Source organism: Papio anubis, chromosome 14 (genome assembly GCF_008728515.1).
Source record: "Papio anubis isolate 15944 chromosome 14, Panubis1.0, whole genome shotgun sequence".
Classification (NCBI taxonomy): Eukaryota; Metazoa; Chordata; class Mammalia; order Primates; family Cercopithecidae; genus Papio; species Papio anubis.
The window spans coordinates 86,297,872-86,314,338 of record NC_044989.1 but is presented as its reverse complement, the minus strand read 5'-3'; the positions used below and the strand labels follow the sequence as shown (position 1 = coordinate 86,314,338).

Genomic DNA, 16,467 nt, shown 5'->3' with positions numbered 1-16,467 from the left:
GCACCGAAGCTAGAGGGGTCTGCACCCAAGACATTCTTCCAAAGAGGAGCCAGGCCATACTAGGACCCGTCCCCTGTCCCCAGAAAGCAGCAAGAAAAAGAGGGAGGACACAGATCTCACGAAGCTGCACTGGCTTAATTGCCACCTCTGGCTTCAGATCACCCACAGGGCCAGGAGCAAACCTCTCAGCCCCGCAGACCCAGGCTTCCCCGCACCGGCACACACAGCTGCAGGCACACCGCCCGGGGCATCTCATTTGCTGGTCAGGCCTCTGGTACAGCCCTCAATTCAGCACATTCTGGTTCATCTTGTCTCCCACGCAAAACCAGGGCCTTTGAGCAACTTGAGGGCAGGAACTTACTGGCCGTTTATTGCCAGGGCTCAAAATATGCTATCAGTTTGAGTAGCTGTTGTTGTGGTTATTATTATACTACTTGATGGCTTAAAATTATTAGAAGACGACACCCTGGTTTGTGCAAAATCAGTGCTTTCCTATTCCATAGGTCTAGGGTGGCCCATCCAGCCCAGGTGTAGAAACACAGTTCTGCCTCCTCCTTGTCTTCCTCTTTTCCCTCCTCCTCCTCAGAAGTTCCCAGGAGTTGCTGCTTTAAAAACAGGAGCTGCGGAAACGTGGCCCAGAGCCAGGTGCTTAACGTGCATTATCTCCGGCTGCAGCCAGAGTCAGAACTGAACTCCCCAGAGTCCTTACACGCCTCCCGCCCGTCTCTCTGCTGGGCGGCCTCTGACATGGGCCTCTGCACTACTGGGGCTTCCAAATGGGGCTCCAAATCCTCAAAGTCATGATCTGTGAGGCCCAGAAGGGGAGGATTCACTGGCCAAGGAATGCAGGTTCCCCACCCGCTGCTGAGAAAGGCTGAGATGGGCGGAAGGATGCACCTGGGCTTGGCGGGGAAGCCGAGTGCGCTTTAAATCTCATTCTTAATGCTGACCTGGACCCACAGCGCAGCTCCTTGGGGTGCGAGGGACCTCAGAGGACACTGAGCTCAACCTCCCAAGTGGGCATCTTGAAGGAGGGCCGCCCAGCCTCTTTTGGACACATGAGCTCTGAGGAAGCAGTCCCTGCATGGGACAGTTCAAATGGCCACCAATCACATCAGTGAGGACCACCACCATCGCAGCTGCTACAGCAGGCATCTGCTTGCGGCCTTACAGCCTTTGGTCCCAAAATTTTTTGCTCCCAGCCTCCTGCAGCCCTGCCTGACAGGCCCATCAGCAGTCCTGTACCCTAAGGCTTTAAACCCCAGTTAACATGCAAGAGTTGCCAGGAGGGTGACTGTGAAGCTATGGGCCACCATGCACCTTGTCAGGAATTCCTTTACCAGGCAGACTTCCACAACCATAGACACATGGGGTGGCAAGCATGGCTCACTGGGGTAGGAAGGGCTGGGAAGCAAGTAGGCCTGAGGTGGTCATCTCATTTTCCAGAGAGGAACAGCAAGGGACTCCAGCAGCCCTGAGTGGCCGTGAGAGGGACAGTGGCCTGAAGTCAGGTGGAGGGGCCCCACAGAGAAACTACACATTTGTGATATCATTCAGGCTCAAACTGGGCCCACGCTTCTGTCCCAGGGCCATCTTTAAGGTGATGCCAAGAGGCAAGCCCCAGGGTGGTGGCCTAGGGACTGTGTGCTAATCCAGACCCCGTGTGGTGTAGACTCCAACCCATGAACCCACCTCCTGGACCAGACAGGGCAAAGCAGGTCTGGATGCAAGGCTCGAGTTCTCACCCCTCTCCCACCCTCCTGTGCCCCTGCAGGACTCCGGGCAATCTCCCCAGCCCTCCTGGGTCCCCTCCACAGTCCACAGCTTCCTGATGGCCCCTGATGGCTAGAGATTTGTGTTAGAAGCAGAAATTCTTTGGTTTGCTTTTCCTTTTTCTCACTCTAACCACTCCTGGCTTCCAAATCCTCTAGACCAAGAAGTGTTCAGTCGCTGCACAATGGTGGGGACTATGTGGTAAATTATTTTGTATCTGCACCGTGTCTGGTACATAGAGGGCACTCAATAGCTGTTCATGGAAGGAAGGAAGGAAGGAAGGAAGGAAGGAAGGAAGGAAGGAAGGAAGGAGGGAGGGAGGGAAGCAGGCAGGGAGGGAGGGAAGGAAGGAAAGAGGGAGGGAGGGAAGGAAGGAAGGAGGGAAGGAGGGAAGGAGGGGGGAAGTGAGGGAAGGGCAGGGGAGGGGAGAGGAGGGAAGGGGAAGGGAGGGAAGGGGAGGGCAGAATACCAAGGAACACTTTGAGATTCCCATCTCTTGCTCGGTGAACCCCTACAGTAGTCACATGTCCTGTTGGGGGCAGGGGGTGGATACCTGCTGAAGAGGGTGAAGGGTGGGGAAGAGGGGCTCTTCCTCACTGCACGTGCTGTAAGTTCCTGGGCTTCCCCCGGCCCCTGCCTGGCTCCTAGGCTGTGGTGTGGCAGGACTGAGCGCCGTGAGCAGTGCGTACTCTCAGTCACCTCTTCCCAAAAACTCATAACCAGGTGCAATCTACTGTTAGACCTTTGCAAGTCTTTTCATAGAAATAGTCCCAGACATGAGGAAAGAATGTTGGTTCGATTGTCCTGGGGGTTTGTTCCCCAAACAGAATCTCTGTAAATGGAGGTGTGGCCTCAGAGGCCCAGGCTGGGAGGTCACAAAAGGAAGAAAATAAAACTGGTGAGGTTCCAATTGCAATTCAAAAGCCAGGACATATCTAAAGATGTGCTCCTCATTCAGGCCATCTCAAGCCCCCCCAAAAAAGGGAAGGACAAGCAGCCCCAGGAGGCAGGGAAGTACCCTCCCCTGGGGCTCCAGGCCGCTCAGTCTCAGGGCCCATGAGTCCACTTCTGGGGCAGGACATCTGCCAAGGGGACCAGCTAAGGCCAGCTATGCTGGGCTTCAGTGTGGGGCCACACATCCCCACCAAGAGAGCGGATAAAGAGGGGACAGTGTGAGCCAGACTGAGAGAGAAAGACAGGTAGACAGACAGGGAGGGTGACAGCTAGCAATTATGGCAGCAAAAGCATAGGTGCCCAGAGGTGGGACACAGGGATCTGCCTGAAAGGGCCGCCTGGGAGCTCGAGGGTTCCAGCGACTCCAGGGGTCCCGAGCTGGGAAGGAATCTGGCTGCTTGAGATACCCATATTTGTAAAGGCTGCCGGGTCAAATCCTGGTTGTCCAGATAAAACTATGGAAGGGGCTGGTCTGGGAAGGGCTGGAATTATGAACACCGGCCCCCATGGGGAGACGCAGGGCCAGCCAGGGCTTCCTGAGTGGTTTCATATGAGAAATGTGTCACCACACATACGATGTGAGTCTGTGAGACCATGAAGGTCATTAGGGCAAAGACATACAGACCCCACCTCCCAGAGTCCCAGCTGGGTGACCTCCTCACCCAGCTGGGAAAGACAGAGGGCAGGAGGCAGGAAGTGCCCTCAGGCCCCGGCTGGGTGTGGGGGAGGGAGGGTGGAGAGGAAACAGACGGTTCCTACCGTGGAACTTCCATCTCGACCCCCAAAATCCCCCTCCAGAGCAATTTCACCACATAAGTAAGACCCATAGGACGAGCCTCAAGTTCAGAGCTCGAGCATTTTAGGGGCTCATTACCCTGAGGATGGCAACCATGCGGACACTGCGCTCTCCTGCAGTGACTCCTTTCATCTTCACAGTGGCCCATGAGTGAGTATTTCCACAGTCCCCACTTATCAACAAGAAAACTGAGGTGGAGGAGGCTAAGCAATGGGTGCACGATGACACAGCTGGTGGGTGGTAAGCAGGGCCTTGAACTCAGGGCTGTGTGATGCTCTTAACCACAATCTGTAGCCTCAGGTAAAGTCCCAGACTCTCCACAATGGGGAGGTTGGACTAGGCCCACACGGTGTCTAAGATATGTTAGATTTGAGGTGATTTCAGGGGAAGCCAAAAGCTTGGCTCTGTCAGGCCTCTCCACCCAACTTGTCCCTCTTTCCTCACCAGCCAGGCATCCAGCCTCCTACCAGCCCAAGACCCTGCTGCAATCAAAGGGAAGGTGGGACCTCCATGCTGTACTTCTGCCTTCCCTGGGTGAAGAGGAGGGCATGGGGGTAGGACAGTGAGGGGCTGAGATGGAGACGGGGCGCCTGCCCACTCTGCCCATCTACACCTCCAGACCGCCTGAATGCCAGGGGAAGTTCACCAAGAGTTTACAAACCTCCTTTGTCACTGAGCGCCGCGGGAGCCATCAATCACGCCCTAATTTACCAGTGTCACTTTCCAGAGGAAAGCTGCCCAGAGCCGCCAGTGGCGCTTCCTCTCTTGCCCACTTGATGAGGATTTTGTCTAATTGGTCCACGTTAAAGCACTCCCAGGAATGCAACGTGCAGTTACCGTGGCAGCAGCAGCAGGGAGCCCTGAGGAGGTGCCCTCCCTGGCATGAGCCTGGAGTCCGTGGGGGACCTCTGGGAAACCCGGAGAACCCACAGAGGGGCCTGCTGGAAAGGGGTCTGGAGAGGAATGTCAGGGATGGGGGAGGGGCAGGCTAGGAAGGAAGAAGGCAGCGCAAAGGATGGATGGAGAATGACAGGGTCTGCCCCCTGCCCTAGGCGGGGACAGGCATCTTGCCTCACAGACGTAGACTGGGTCTCACTCTCTGTTGCTCTCCCCGGAAGCCACGTGGGAAGAGAGATCCAGAGGGCTGCACTAAGCCTTGCTCAGCACTGACCCCTGACTGGGAATGCCTGGAGCTTTGGCCATCTGGGGCCCTGTAGCTGCGCCCAACACCTTTCCTCCTGCACGCATTTCCCCAGCCACACCAGGCTTCGTTCAAGCTGTTCCCTCCACCTCAGATGCTGTTCCCTTCTTCATCTGCCTGGTGACCTGGTCGTCCTGCTGGTCCCAGCTGAAACATCACTGACACTAAGATGCCCTTTCAAACTCCCGTGGGCAGGAGGGTGAAATCTGTCTGTCTTCTACCTGGGCTTCCACTGCCCCTAGCACAGGGCTCCTGCCCTCATCTACTTACAAGAGGGTCTTCCTGACCCTCTTGTGAGCTGCATGGGGACCAGGATCATATGTTTGTCATCTTTATACCCCTGCCCAGTGTGCTCGGAACATGGTTGGAGCTTCATCAGTCTCTCTAGAATGAATGAATGAATGACTATCACTCCCTTTAATGCATAGCCTCAGATAACCCACAGGCCAAGTCACCCTCCCAAAACCTGCCAAAGGGCTCTCCTGGGCTGTCACCCTGCTCAGGGGAATCTTGTCCTGGTATGACATTTATCGGGGGCCACCCAAGGAATTCAGCACCAGAGCACCTAAGGCCAGGAAGGGGCTTTGCAGATAAAGAGTCCTCTCCCCTGGGTGACTGTTCGAGGCCACCCAGCAGCCAGTTACCAGGAGGAGAGACACACCTATAATCCCAGGCATTTGAGGAGTCCTGAAGCTGAGGCAACTCCCAGCAAACCTCTAAGAGCTGATCTCTCTGGCCCCTTCAGAATTCTGGGCATATGCAGGGCACCCCCAAGTTCCTGTCCCTGCCTCCCCTATGCTCCCCAGAAGCTACCGCCCACCCGGCTGGTGCATACCTTGCGCTTCTTGGCACGCCCCTCGGCCTGCAGGGTGCGGGTGCAGCGCTGCACACACTCGGAGAAGCTGAGGTTGCTGTGGTCGGCACTGTAGTCAAGGTCAGCCAGCCGCGCCAGGGACAGGATGTAGTTACAGGCGATCCTCAGGATGGCCAGTTTGGACAGCTTCTGCCCATACGAGTAGCACGGCACCTGAGGGGAGAAAGTGTCAGGAGGGGCTGCAGGGGTACGGTGCCCAGCCTGGCAGGCATCGGAGGCGGCCTGTCTACGGTATATCTGGGCCCTTCACCTTGGTCTTGTGATCTGCTCTATGCACCTGCTGTTTACACACACACATACACACACACGTCGGCTCATCTGCTCTGAGAGGTACCCACATTCCCATTTTGCAGGGGAAGAAACAGGTTCGGCTCATGCCTGCCAGCCAGTCAGTATGAATCGAAGCTCAGTGAATTTCCACAACCACCACGGAGCTCTGTCCTCCACCCTCCTGAGCAGGAATCTCTCTGAGAGAACAGGCATTTTGTTTTTTCAGCTCTGATGTTCCATTCATTCATTCAGCAACACCTGTTTTGCTGGGTACTTGGGGAGCACAACAGTGAATAACTTGATTCCTACTTCAGAGAACTTATGCTTGAGTGAGGTTATAATGTCACACCTGGGACTCTGGGGACATACAGGAAGGAAAGTGTCAGTGCTCAGCTGGAAAGACACAAACATGGCTGGTTTTCATTTTTTAAAAATCTTTTACTCTGTGCCCTCAGGACTTGGGGTGCTGCTGGGCAGACAACAGCGGCATAATACACACTCACAGCACTGAACAAACTTGACACGTTTGTCAATGATTCGTCACCAACTAGCTCCTCACTAATTGCACAGGGATTTGTATGGGGTGAAAGATGGAGCCTTTGATTTTTTAATACCTCTCTCCACCAATATTCGTGCTGCGTGAGCAAAAAGCTCCAAACACTGCGGTACACTTGAACAGAGTTCTGTCTTGGAACCTGGAAATAGCTCCACAAAATCAACCTGATAGATGCTAACTAATAGACCCCACTGTTCCTATAATGCACTGTTCACCTAAAGGGCTAAAAACCCAGCAACTACGGCTCCTGGTTTTCTCCTCGCTATGGCTCTTCAGGATCTACACGTGTCATCCATATCATTGATGAACCCGTATCCCACAGGGGGTGGGATGGCACGATGCATCTACACAAGTATTTAGTGAGCGCCCACCATATGCCAGGCATTCTTTCAGGCCAGTGATTCTCAACCAGGGATGATTTTGTCCCCTAAGGACAGGGGAGTGGGGGCATTGCAGGGACGGAGGTGGGGACGTTGCTAAACATCCTACAGTGCATAGGATCCTACAGTGCCCCCACAACAGAGAACTACCTGCCCCCAAATGTCAATAGTGCCAAAGATGGAAATCCCTATTCCAGAGCATGGAGAAAAAGCATGAACAAGACAGTCACCCCAGACTGGGGACCCTAAACACATCACCCATTTTGATCTCACTTTAAACCTCACTGTGTCCAAGAGCTTTCCCTGACCTCCCCTACCCTACACCAGGAGGGACAGTTTGCCCTCAATAGTGCCCTAATAGCACCCCATCTGTCCTTAACTGCCCACACTGTGGCTCTTGAGTGCTCAGTCTCCCTATGAACTGTGGGGGGAAGGCCTATGTCTGCAGAGGCTACCACAGGTCCTGCCCGTAACAGGCCCTCAAAGGGGTTTGTTGATTGAGGCAATGAGTGAACAAATCAATGACCTCTCCCTCTGGATCTTCACTCTAGAATATTTTGAACTGGGCTCAAACACCTTTCCTCTCTCTGATGATGAAGATGAAGCTATCTGGCATAAAGCTAAGTGTATCTTTTTGTCACATGGGTTCAACTCCTGGCTCTAGCTTTGTCTAGCTGTAACACTCTGGGCAAGGGACAGAATCTTTCTAAGCCTCGGTTTCCCTGTCATATCAGGAACAGGACTGACCTCACAAGGTGGTGAGGATTAAATGAGATGAGATGTGTGCATTGCATGGAGTAAGGCCTGATAGAGGTCTGTGAAAGTGTTATGGTTGGTTTTGCAGAAGGTCCTCAAAGAGGGGCTCCGGAGGGGGTGAGAAGCAGGAGGTCTGGAGCCAGGACACGTGCCTGCCCCACCCTCCACCCTCTGGGGGTGCTGAGACTAGGAAACCCAGAGAGGGAGAGGAAGACAACAGAGAGAGCCAATTCCCATGCATTTCCACCCCTCACCCCATCTCCCACTCCCAGGCCTGGCTGCAGCTCCAAACCCATCCCAGAAATGCTGGCAGAACAATGCACTTTGCTCGTTCCCAGCCAGAGTCCAGGGAATTCTGCTTTATCAGCCTGAACAAATAAACAAGGTCTGGTAGTCCTGGGGCAGGGAAGGGGGTCTCAGGGGCCAGCCAGCACTTCTGCCTCCTCTTCACCCCAGGGAGGGTGTGGCAGCCTGAGGGAGGCTCTGGGGACTGGGTGCAGCTCTGTGGCACAGCCCTCAGCACTGTTTTCACACAGACGCCACGCTAGGAGTTTCCCTTAAAGACCCAGCTCTTTGAGCCCTTGGCCTGTAACAGCTGGCCTTCCAGGAGGGAGCAGGGATTTTGGAAAGGATCTGTACCCTGTGATCCAGGGTCACTGTAGGACCCCAAAGTGACAGCTGAGGCCAAGGCCAATCTAGAGGTCCCCATGCCAGGTTCTGGGACAGTTCTGTCCTAGATATGTCACTTTGCCCTATTGTCTCTGTCAAGCTCTAGATCTAACAAGAAGAAACCCATCCATTGAGCTCTTGTATATCTGACACTGTGAAAGCTATTTACAGGTAGTGTTAGCCCATTTAAAACCTTCCCCACCATCTGTACACACAAAAACAGAGAGATGACATATTGGGCCCCAGATCACTCAGCTAAGACCTGGTTGGAGTCAGAAACTCATCTGACTGACACCAGGCACACAGCCACTAGGCTCTCCCAGCTCCCACCACCACACCAGAGGGAGCCACATACGGGACACCAAAGGCCTCTTTCAGGTTGCTCACCTCTCCTCCTCCCCAACCCCTAGGGGCAGCTCCTCACCACCCGGCCAATTCTAGATCCTCCTGGTGCCCATGCTCCAGGATGCAGCCCCTCAGCCCCCAACAGCCCAGCTCAGAGGCACCCCAGACTGGGCTGCCACTGCAAAGTGAGAATTTAGCACCTGTTCTGGTTCTAGGACGTTGAAGTATGGTGGAAAGAGCTGGTCTGAATTCCAGGCACTTACAAGCGGTGTAGCTGTGGGAAGTGCCTTCACGCCTCAGAGTCTCCGTTTCCTCATCTGGAAAGTCGGGGTAGCAATGCCTGGGCAGCCCACAGAGCTTCGAGGACTATATCAAGCAGCTTCCACTAGAGTCTGAGCAGCACAGATTCTCCGTGACTGTTGGGCCCAGGCCACTTTGCTGTTATTACGGTCTACTAAGGCCAGGCAGAGGGTGGATGTTTCAAATACAATGTCTGTATTCATCTTTTAAGCAGCACAATGAGGTAGCAATGGCCACTTCCACTTTACAGAAAAGCGTGTGATTCTCAGGCATGTAGGAATTTCCTGGATCTCTCAGCTGGTGAGTGATGAGCTGGGTTTTGAACTTGTGGCTTAGCTGGGCTCTTTCCAGTTAGCCAGCAGGAACTGCTTGGGGATCTGAATAAGTGTCTATAGCTTAAGATGGGGAGGTAGGCAGCCCACCCTCCTGAGCTAGGGATGGAGAGTTCTGAGCTGATGATGCCATGAGATCCCTCTTGGAGTATCCACAGCAAGGCCCAGAGCCCACCCACCCCCACCGCCTACAGAGTCCCCCACAGCAGTTGTCGGCTCACCCTGCTCAGAGGACACGGGCCAAGGGAGGAGGCAGAATTACCTGGCTCCCACTCCCGACAGACTGCCCAGCTGCCAGGAAAGTAAAAGGATCTGCCTTGTGCTCATCCCACAAGGATTTTTAAACTTTGGTGGAACAGACTTTGGCATTTTCGCAAGGTCCCATATGCCCCCAAAACATTCCACCCCACCCACCCTAAGCCGGACCCGGTTCCAGCAAGCATGAAAAAACATGAAGAGCACTGGCCTGGGAGCCCGAGGGCCTGACTCTACTACTGGCCAGTCAGGTGACCTTAGGCAGATCCATAAGCTTACAGCACCTCAGTTTCCTCACCAGTAAAATGGGCATTAGAACACCTGCTACCTCAGAATGAGATCGCAGGGGCAAATGAGGGAAAAGTTCCTAAAGAAGCATGCCGAGAACCCACCAGAGAATGCAGGAAAGGCCTCAAAGCCCTCCATGCTCTTGCTTCTGTGCCAACTCCTGCCCACCCTTCAGACCCAGCCCAAGACGCCCTCCTGGAAGCCCACCAAGACTCCTGAGCCCATAGAGCTCCAACAGCACCACATCCACTACACACAGAAGAGCACCGGATTCCAGTGAAATTATCATCTGATCGTCTCGTGTCAGTGAGTGCTGGATTCCCGACGTGAAGCCACTCTACCCAGAGCTGTTCAATGTCCTTCCCAAAGTCTATCTAAATAGGTCCTTTAAAATCCCAACCACCTGCACTGCCACCAGGCTGGACCCTGAGAACCTGGGTCTTGGTCATTAGGAGCTATGGCCCCAGGGCCAGACAGGCCTGAGTACAGATCCTGGTCACTCTGTGGGCTTGAGCAATCTGCGTCACCTCTCTGTAAGTGTCTTCATCTGTAAAATGGGAAGACAGCACAACGGATACCCCACAGCAGGCTCAGGTAAGGCCTCACTCAGTGCAGTGAGGCTCCACAGCAGCCACCCTGGTGACTGCGGACATGAAGGAACAGGAGGAAGGCCTCTGTCACCCTTACCTACCTGCATAGAGCCCCCAGTGCAAGCAGGCCTGTCCCTCATTGCCCAAGGGGATGGTGCACAGGTGCTTTGCACTCCCCATGCCCTCCTTGCACCCTGTGGGGTTTCAGAGTGAGGGAGGTGCTGAGAGCACCATTCCCACGCTCCCTCCAGGGCAACCCTGACTTCACTCGATAAGGACCCCCTGGGAGGCTCCAGGGGCAGCAGGGGAGGTAGCCTGGGTCCCAGTTGCTTGGCATGTCCTCCGTGGAGAGGACCACGGCAGAAACCGGGGCCCCGCACTGCCTTCCATTGCTGCCATCTTCCATCAACACTGAGGGGCTTTGAGGGGAGAGAGGAAATCCACACGCACACCACATGCCCCAAGGGTGGGCACAGCTTGTAAGACAGAAGGTCCTGCCACTCTGGCCCCTTCCCTCACCACCCCACAAGGCCGGCCTTTCCCTTTCACCCCTCCCACCTGGCAAGGAGCAGCCCCACTCCCGGGCCAGGCCAGCTGTGCACACATGGCCTTCCATGAGGCGGTGGGGAGGGCTCTGGTGCAGCTGTGCTGGTGGCATGTGCTATGGCCTGACCATCTGCCCCACACCACCCAGCCTAGACCAGACCAGAGGGCTTCTCTCTCTCTCACCTGCACCTCCCCACCTGCAGCCCTGCAGCCACCCTCCCTGCTCCCTTCCTGGTTGAGAGGACTGTGGATTATGACACAGTAGGAGCCTGTCTGGCTTCCTCATGCTGAGGGTAGATGGCTCCAGGACATTAGACAGGCTGAGGAGCAGAGCTGTTAGGAGTCGGGGCCCTGGGAGTCCAACCCAAACTCCACAGTAACAGTGGCCCACAACTACGCAGGCTGCCACCGTACATGGCCACGAAGCACTGCCACCCTGGAGTCTGGCAAACGGTGTGCCAAGGTAGCGTGTAGCACAAAACCCACAAGGCCACGTGCAGTGGCAACAGACCGGGACAACTTACATAAGCTCTCTGAAACTCAGTCACCATCTGAGAAACAGAGCAGGAGGTGCGATAACAGTATCTATTTCATTAAATGAACTAATATACATAACAAGCTTAGCACTACGCCTGGTACAAAGTAAGAATGAGCTAAATGCTAGTTTCTGTGACAGTTATTAAAATAATTAAAGAATTCTTATTGCTTCATCTGTCAAGAGCCTTGCCCAGCCCTGAGGACCTTGGAGATGCTTAAGAAATGTTCACTGCTCTGGCTGTGCACAATGGCTCATGCCTGTAATCCTAGCACTTTGGGAGACCGAGGTGGGTGGACCACCTGAGCTCAGGAGTTCGAGGCCAGCCTGGGCAACATGGTGAAACCCCATCCCTACTAAAATACAAAAAATTACCCAGGTATGGTGGTGTGCGCCTGTAATCCCAGCTACTCGGGAGGCTGAGAAGCGGAAGATCCGCACGATGAACCAGCCTGGGCAGAAGAGACTCTGTCAAAAGAAAGAAAAGAGAGAGAGGGAAACAGGAAGGGGAGGGAGGGAGGGAGGAGGAGGAGGGAGGGAGGGAGGAGGGAGAAGAAGGAAAAGGAGAAGGAAGGCGGAAGGAAAGGAAGGAAGGAAGGAAGGAAGGAAGGAAGGAAATGTTCACCTCCTTCCTGTGGGATGGGGTCAGCCATTTCACGACCAGCAGAAAGGGTCAAGGGGAGGTTTCTTCCGGTACTGGAGTCAGTCTTCGTACCAGGCGAGAGCCCAGGCCAGAGCCACAATCCCAGAACCCATCTTGGTGCCACACTGGCCAAGGCCCCATTTCAGACAGAGCTGATCTGCCTTTCCCATTTCCAAGGACCCATTTCAGTCAGGCCCGAGCCTAGCTCCAGAGCTGCAGCTTGTCTGGATTGGGCGAGGGGGTGAGGAATACATTTTACCCAGAAGACTGAGGCCCAGAGGAGGAAGGGGCTCCTCCAGAACACAGGTCTTCCTCTATCAAATAGGTGCCATGGTGGTGAGGGGGACATGGTGGGTGCGGCCTTGGCCCCTGGCTCTATGACCAGAAACATCCTGGCTGTATTTCTTTCCTTCCCAGCTAACAGGCAGGTGCCATTATGGCCTGGCAGCCTTTCTAGGGAAGGGGCAGAATGGCTGGGGCAAGGAGGAAACAAACAGGAACAGGCACTTCTGTGACCGTGCATTTGTGTGTGCTCTTGAGCACGTGTAAGGAGCATGTGTGTGTGTACCTGCCTGTGTGTTTGCATTGCATACACACTCTCTCCCTGAGAGGGCATGGGTGTGCCTTCTGCTTAGATACACTGAACTTGCCCTTTTTATAGAGAACATCCCACGGTAATGGGGGAAGTAAAAGGAGACCAGGATGAACAATCTCATCTCAAAGGGTCTGCCAAGTGTGCACCCTGCCTTGATTGTTAACAAACATCACAGGCTGGGGGTTGGGGAGTGATACGTGATGCTGATAAAGATGGCACTGTGGGAGGCATTTGGCCAGGAGGGCATTCCAGAAACTGCTGTCATCTTCCCTAACCCACTAAGTGATCTTGGACAAGTCTCTTTCCATCTCTGGGCCTCAGTGTTCCATACTATAAAATGAGTTAATCCAATTTTGACAGGGATGTTGTTTAGATCAAATGAGATGGAATTGATTGTTGAACGAAGTAAAAGCCAGCGGGCACATAAGATGTAACAGAGCACTCAGATGAGTATTCTCTCAGCATACAGAGGGGCAATAGAGGGGCAGAAGGGCCCAGAACCTGCAGTCAAAGCCCCTAGGTGCCAGCCCTGACCTGCTACTCAACAGCTATGTGGCTCTGGGCACGTGCCTCCCCAGTCTAGGAGAGGCTTCCCTAGTGGCAAGGTGGGCAGGTGGACAGGTATCTCTCTGCCCTTCTGTAATCCTTCTGTCCTGGGGAGTGGGTTGCAGGATCCCCCACACACCGCCACCTCTACCCAGCGATGCAGACACAGAGCTGCTGGCTCAGGGTGGGACTGACTGCTCCACTGGGCCCACTGCCCAGGGTTCCAGCTGGTATGGCTGAGGGCAGAGGCCCAGCCTGGTCTGTGACAGCCACTCGTCCCCCACCCCCACCCAATCTCACTCACCACTTTCCCCAAGCCCAAGCAAGACACTTTGGCTCAAAAGTCATATGGCCTCTTTCCTCCAGGGATTCAATTTCCTTTCCATGGATGGACACAGGCACTACTGCCCCACCCCACCCCAACCCCCAGGAGGAAGAGGAGAGTGATCCAAAAAGAAGATCATGGTTTCTGAAATGTTTTGTTGCTGGCTAAAGACCAGAGAAGTTGAGCAACATTCCTGGAGTCACACAGCAAGTCAGCTGCAGAGCATGCAAAGAAAAAGGAAAAAAAAAAAAAAAAAAACACCCTTCAAACCAGCCACATCTACCCTAACCCTTCCCCACGCCCTGTGTAGGCGTGGGAGAGAACTCACCACCTCCTTCCTACAGCTCCTTCTCGCTAAGAAAATAAGAAGCCTAGAAGCCCAAGCAACTGTCCCTCCCCATCACAGGTAATTCTCGGGTTAAGTATTCTTCCACTAACCGCGCAGGGGCACTGTCTGGTGAGGGCAGCCCGCACCAGCTCCAAACTAAAAAGTCCCCAACTCACCCCAGAACTAGGCTCTGAAGATGCCCCAGAGGGAATCCCCCAACTAGGCAGTCCCCTCAGCAGAGCTGCCTGCTTCACCACGGGTGAAAGGAAGGGATCTCCTAGAAAGACTCCCACCAGCCCATTCCTGAGCCCACCCCTGGGGAGAGGGCACAGGCTTGTAGTGCGGGTTCTTGAGGATGCCAGGGCAAGGAGTGCACAGCCCGCAAGCAACCTGAGTGTTCGGGGCATCACTGCTGGGTCCTGAAGAGGGGCTGACAAGCGCCCCCGGACTGTCCCACCGCAGCATTCCGGGCCTTGCCACCACCAACGGGGGGCCAAGACCCTGACCATGCCAAATGCCTGGAGAAGGCTCCCCCTCTTCCTGCCCTGACCAAGACAGATGCCCACATGTCCCCTCTCCACTCCGCACCGCGCCCAGGGGACTCCGGCAGGCAAATACTCGCTGCCATAAAAGTGAACTATAGAGGCTGAAGTCAGACGCGCAGACAGCGTTACCCGAGGCGGGGGTTGAGGGTGGGGGGTGCTCGGGCCAGAGATACCCAACTTTTATAGCCACTTTGAAAACTATGATCCATACCAACGCTGTGGCAAAGTCACTGCCCCAGGACTGCCCACACCTGTCTGGGCACCACTGTCGGACCGGGTGGGGCAGCCTGCCCTTTAAACACACCTCTATCCCGCCTGGGCCACTCGCCCACCCATTCCCTCAGTCGTCCCCGGGTGCAGTGAGGGCGTGCGGCGGGGAGCGGGTACCTGCTTCCTGAGCGCCTCGAAGGCTGCGCTGATGGTGTGCACCCTCGTCCGCTCCCTGGCGTTAGCCAGGAGCCTCCGGGTCTGCTGCAGGGCTTTGATCTCGGAGGAGGCGGCAGTCGCTTCTCCCGGTCGTTTCCTAGGCGACGCGGAGGAATCCGGGTGGTTATTGTAAATTACGTGTGAAATTGACGAGTAGGAACTTTCCCCCGGGCGCGTTGGGGGCGCTGGGCGCACAGTGGACTCCGGGGGCGCTTGCGGCGCTGGGGGCGCTGACGGCGCGGGGCGCGCGGGCGGTGCGCACAGCAAGATGCGAGGACGCAGACCCGGCTCCCGGAAAGGCTGTGCCTCTGGGCCCCCAGGAGCCTGGCTCTGGGGCGCAGGAGGCGGCGGCGGCGGCGGTGGTGGTGGCGGCGGCGGCGGCGGCGGCGGCGGCGGCGTGGGGAGTCCTGGCCCCACTGCGCCCAGGGCGAAGCCGCGTTTCCGCGCGTCGGAGACCTGGGGCACCCGGGAGCCCCCGCGCTCCCGGGCCGTGTCCGCGCCCCCTCTTGGGGGAACGGCCGGGGCCACTGGGGCTGGCACCGGCACCGGGACCGGGACCGGCTGCAGCCGATGGGTCCTGTCCCGCAGCCCGTTGGTGGCGACTGCGCGGGGCTCGGGCGCTTCCAAGTCCAATCGGAAAGTTTTATAGCCGTTCGCGCGCCGCGCCGGCTCCTTGCCTTTCCGCTTGAGCTTCTTGAGGCCGTTCAGCTCCTTCACGCACACGGTCTTCCACGGCCCGTCCTCGAGGACCGGGATGTGCTTCATGGCGCGGGCGGCGCGCGAGGCAGGAGCGTGGGGCTGCCCGGGCCGCCGCCGCGCTCTGCGCCGAGGAGTCTCTGGCTCTCCCCCTTCGCCCGCCCTCCCCTCCCTCTCCTCTCCCTTTCTCCCCCTCGCCCGGGGCAGCTGCGCCGCCGGCTTCGCGAAGCCGCCGGGCTGTACGTTCCCGGAGCGCTCAGAGTGTCATCTGAAGTCGCTGCCGCCTTGCCAGCATTTCTGGAGAACGCCCGCTGCGCTCCATCTGTGTTTGTTTAGCCTCAGTTTACACAGAAGCCCAGTTCGCGAGATCAGTCAGCGCCGCCGCCCGGAGAGGAGGCAGCTCCCGCCGCCACCGCCTCCCCAGCCCCGGCCGCCGGAGCCGCGAGCGCCTTTAAAGAAACAGGAAGCATTTTTCAAAACAGCTGGGCCGCCGGCCGCCTCCTTTGTCCGCGTGCTCCCTACCTCCCCCCACCCCCATCCCCTTGGCCCAGAACCTGCCTCCTCGGCTCTCCCTCCCCGCCCCTACTCAAGTCGGGGGCGCTTCTATGTTCCCAGAGGACAGTCCGCTTCTTCACAACAGCCCCGAGCACGTGATTTATGGGCCCCCCGGCCCTTCCCCAAATCACAGCGGGGCCTTCTCTCCCTGGCCTTGCAGGCCTCTCGGTGACGGTGACGCAGCTCCGACCTTGCCCACCCGGCACCTTCCCGCCACTCCCTCCGCCCCAACTCTCCGAGAGACAGAAAACGCCGGGAGCTGGGACTTCTGCTGCGGGCCGATGGGGAAGGGGAGACTCCGGAGTTGCCCGGCGACCCGCACCCGCCAGGCACGGCAACCCAGTCCACTCTCACTTGCTGGAGCGGGGAAGCAAGAGGAGCAGAGGGC

The 16,467-nt window shown here is 56.3% G+C and overlaps 1 protein-coding gene across 2 annotated transcripts in view; it reads right to left on the bottom strand.

The window, feature by feature from the left end:
* Window positions 1-16,004, bottom strand: part of ATOH8 (atonal bHLH transcription factor 8) — a 34,326-nt gene extending 18,322 nt beyond the window's left edge. The window contains exons 1-2 of one of the 2 annotated variants that reach the window (XR_002516768.2): window positions 14,790-16,004; window positions 5,560-5,751 (exon numbers count right to left, since the gene is read on the bottom strand). Coding sequence is in view for 1 of the 2 variants with exons in the window: in XM_021925026.2 (XP_021780718.2) it covers window positions 5,560-5,751; window positions 14,790-15,593 (996 nt within the window). In the remaining variant the exon portion in view is untranslated. The remainder of the gene's footprint in view (window positions 1-5,559; window positions 5,752-14,789) is intronic. The other variant, XM_021925026.2, reaches the window with a different exon arrangement.
* Window positions 16,005-16,467: the final 463 nt, after the last annotated feature.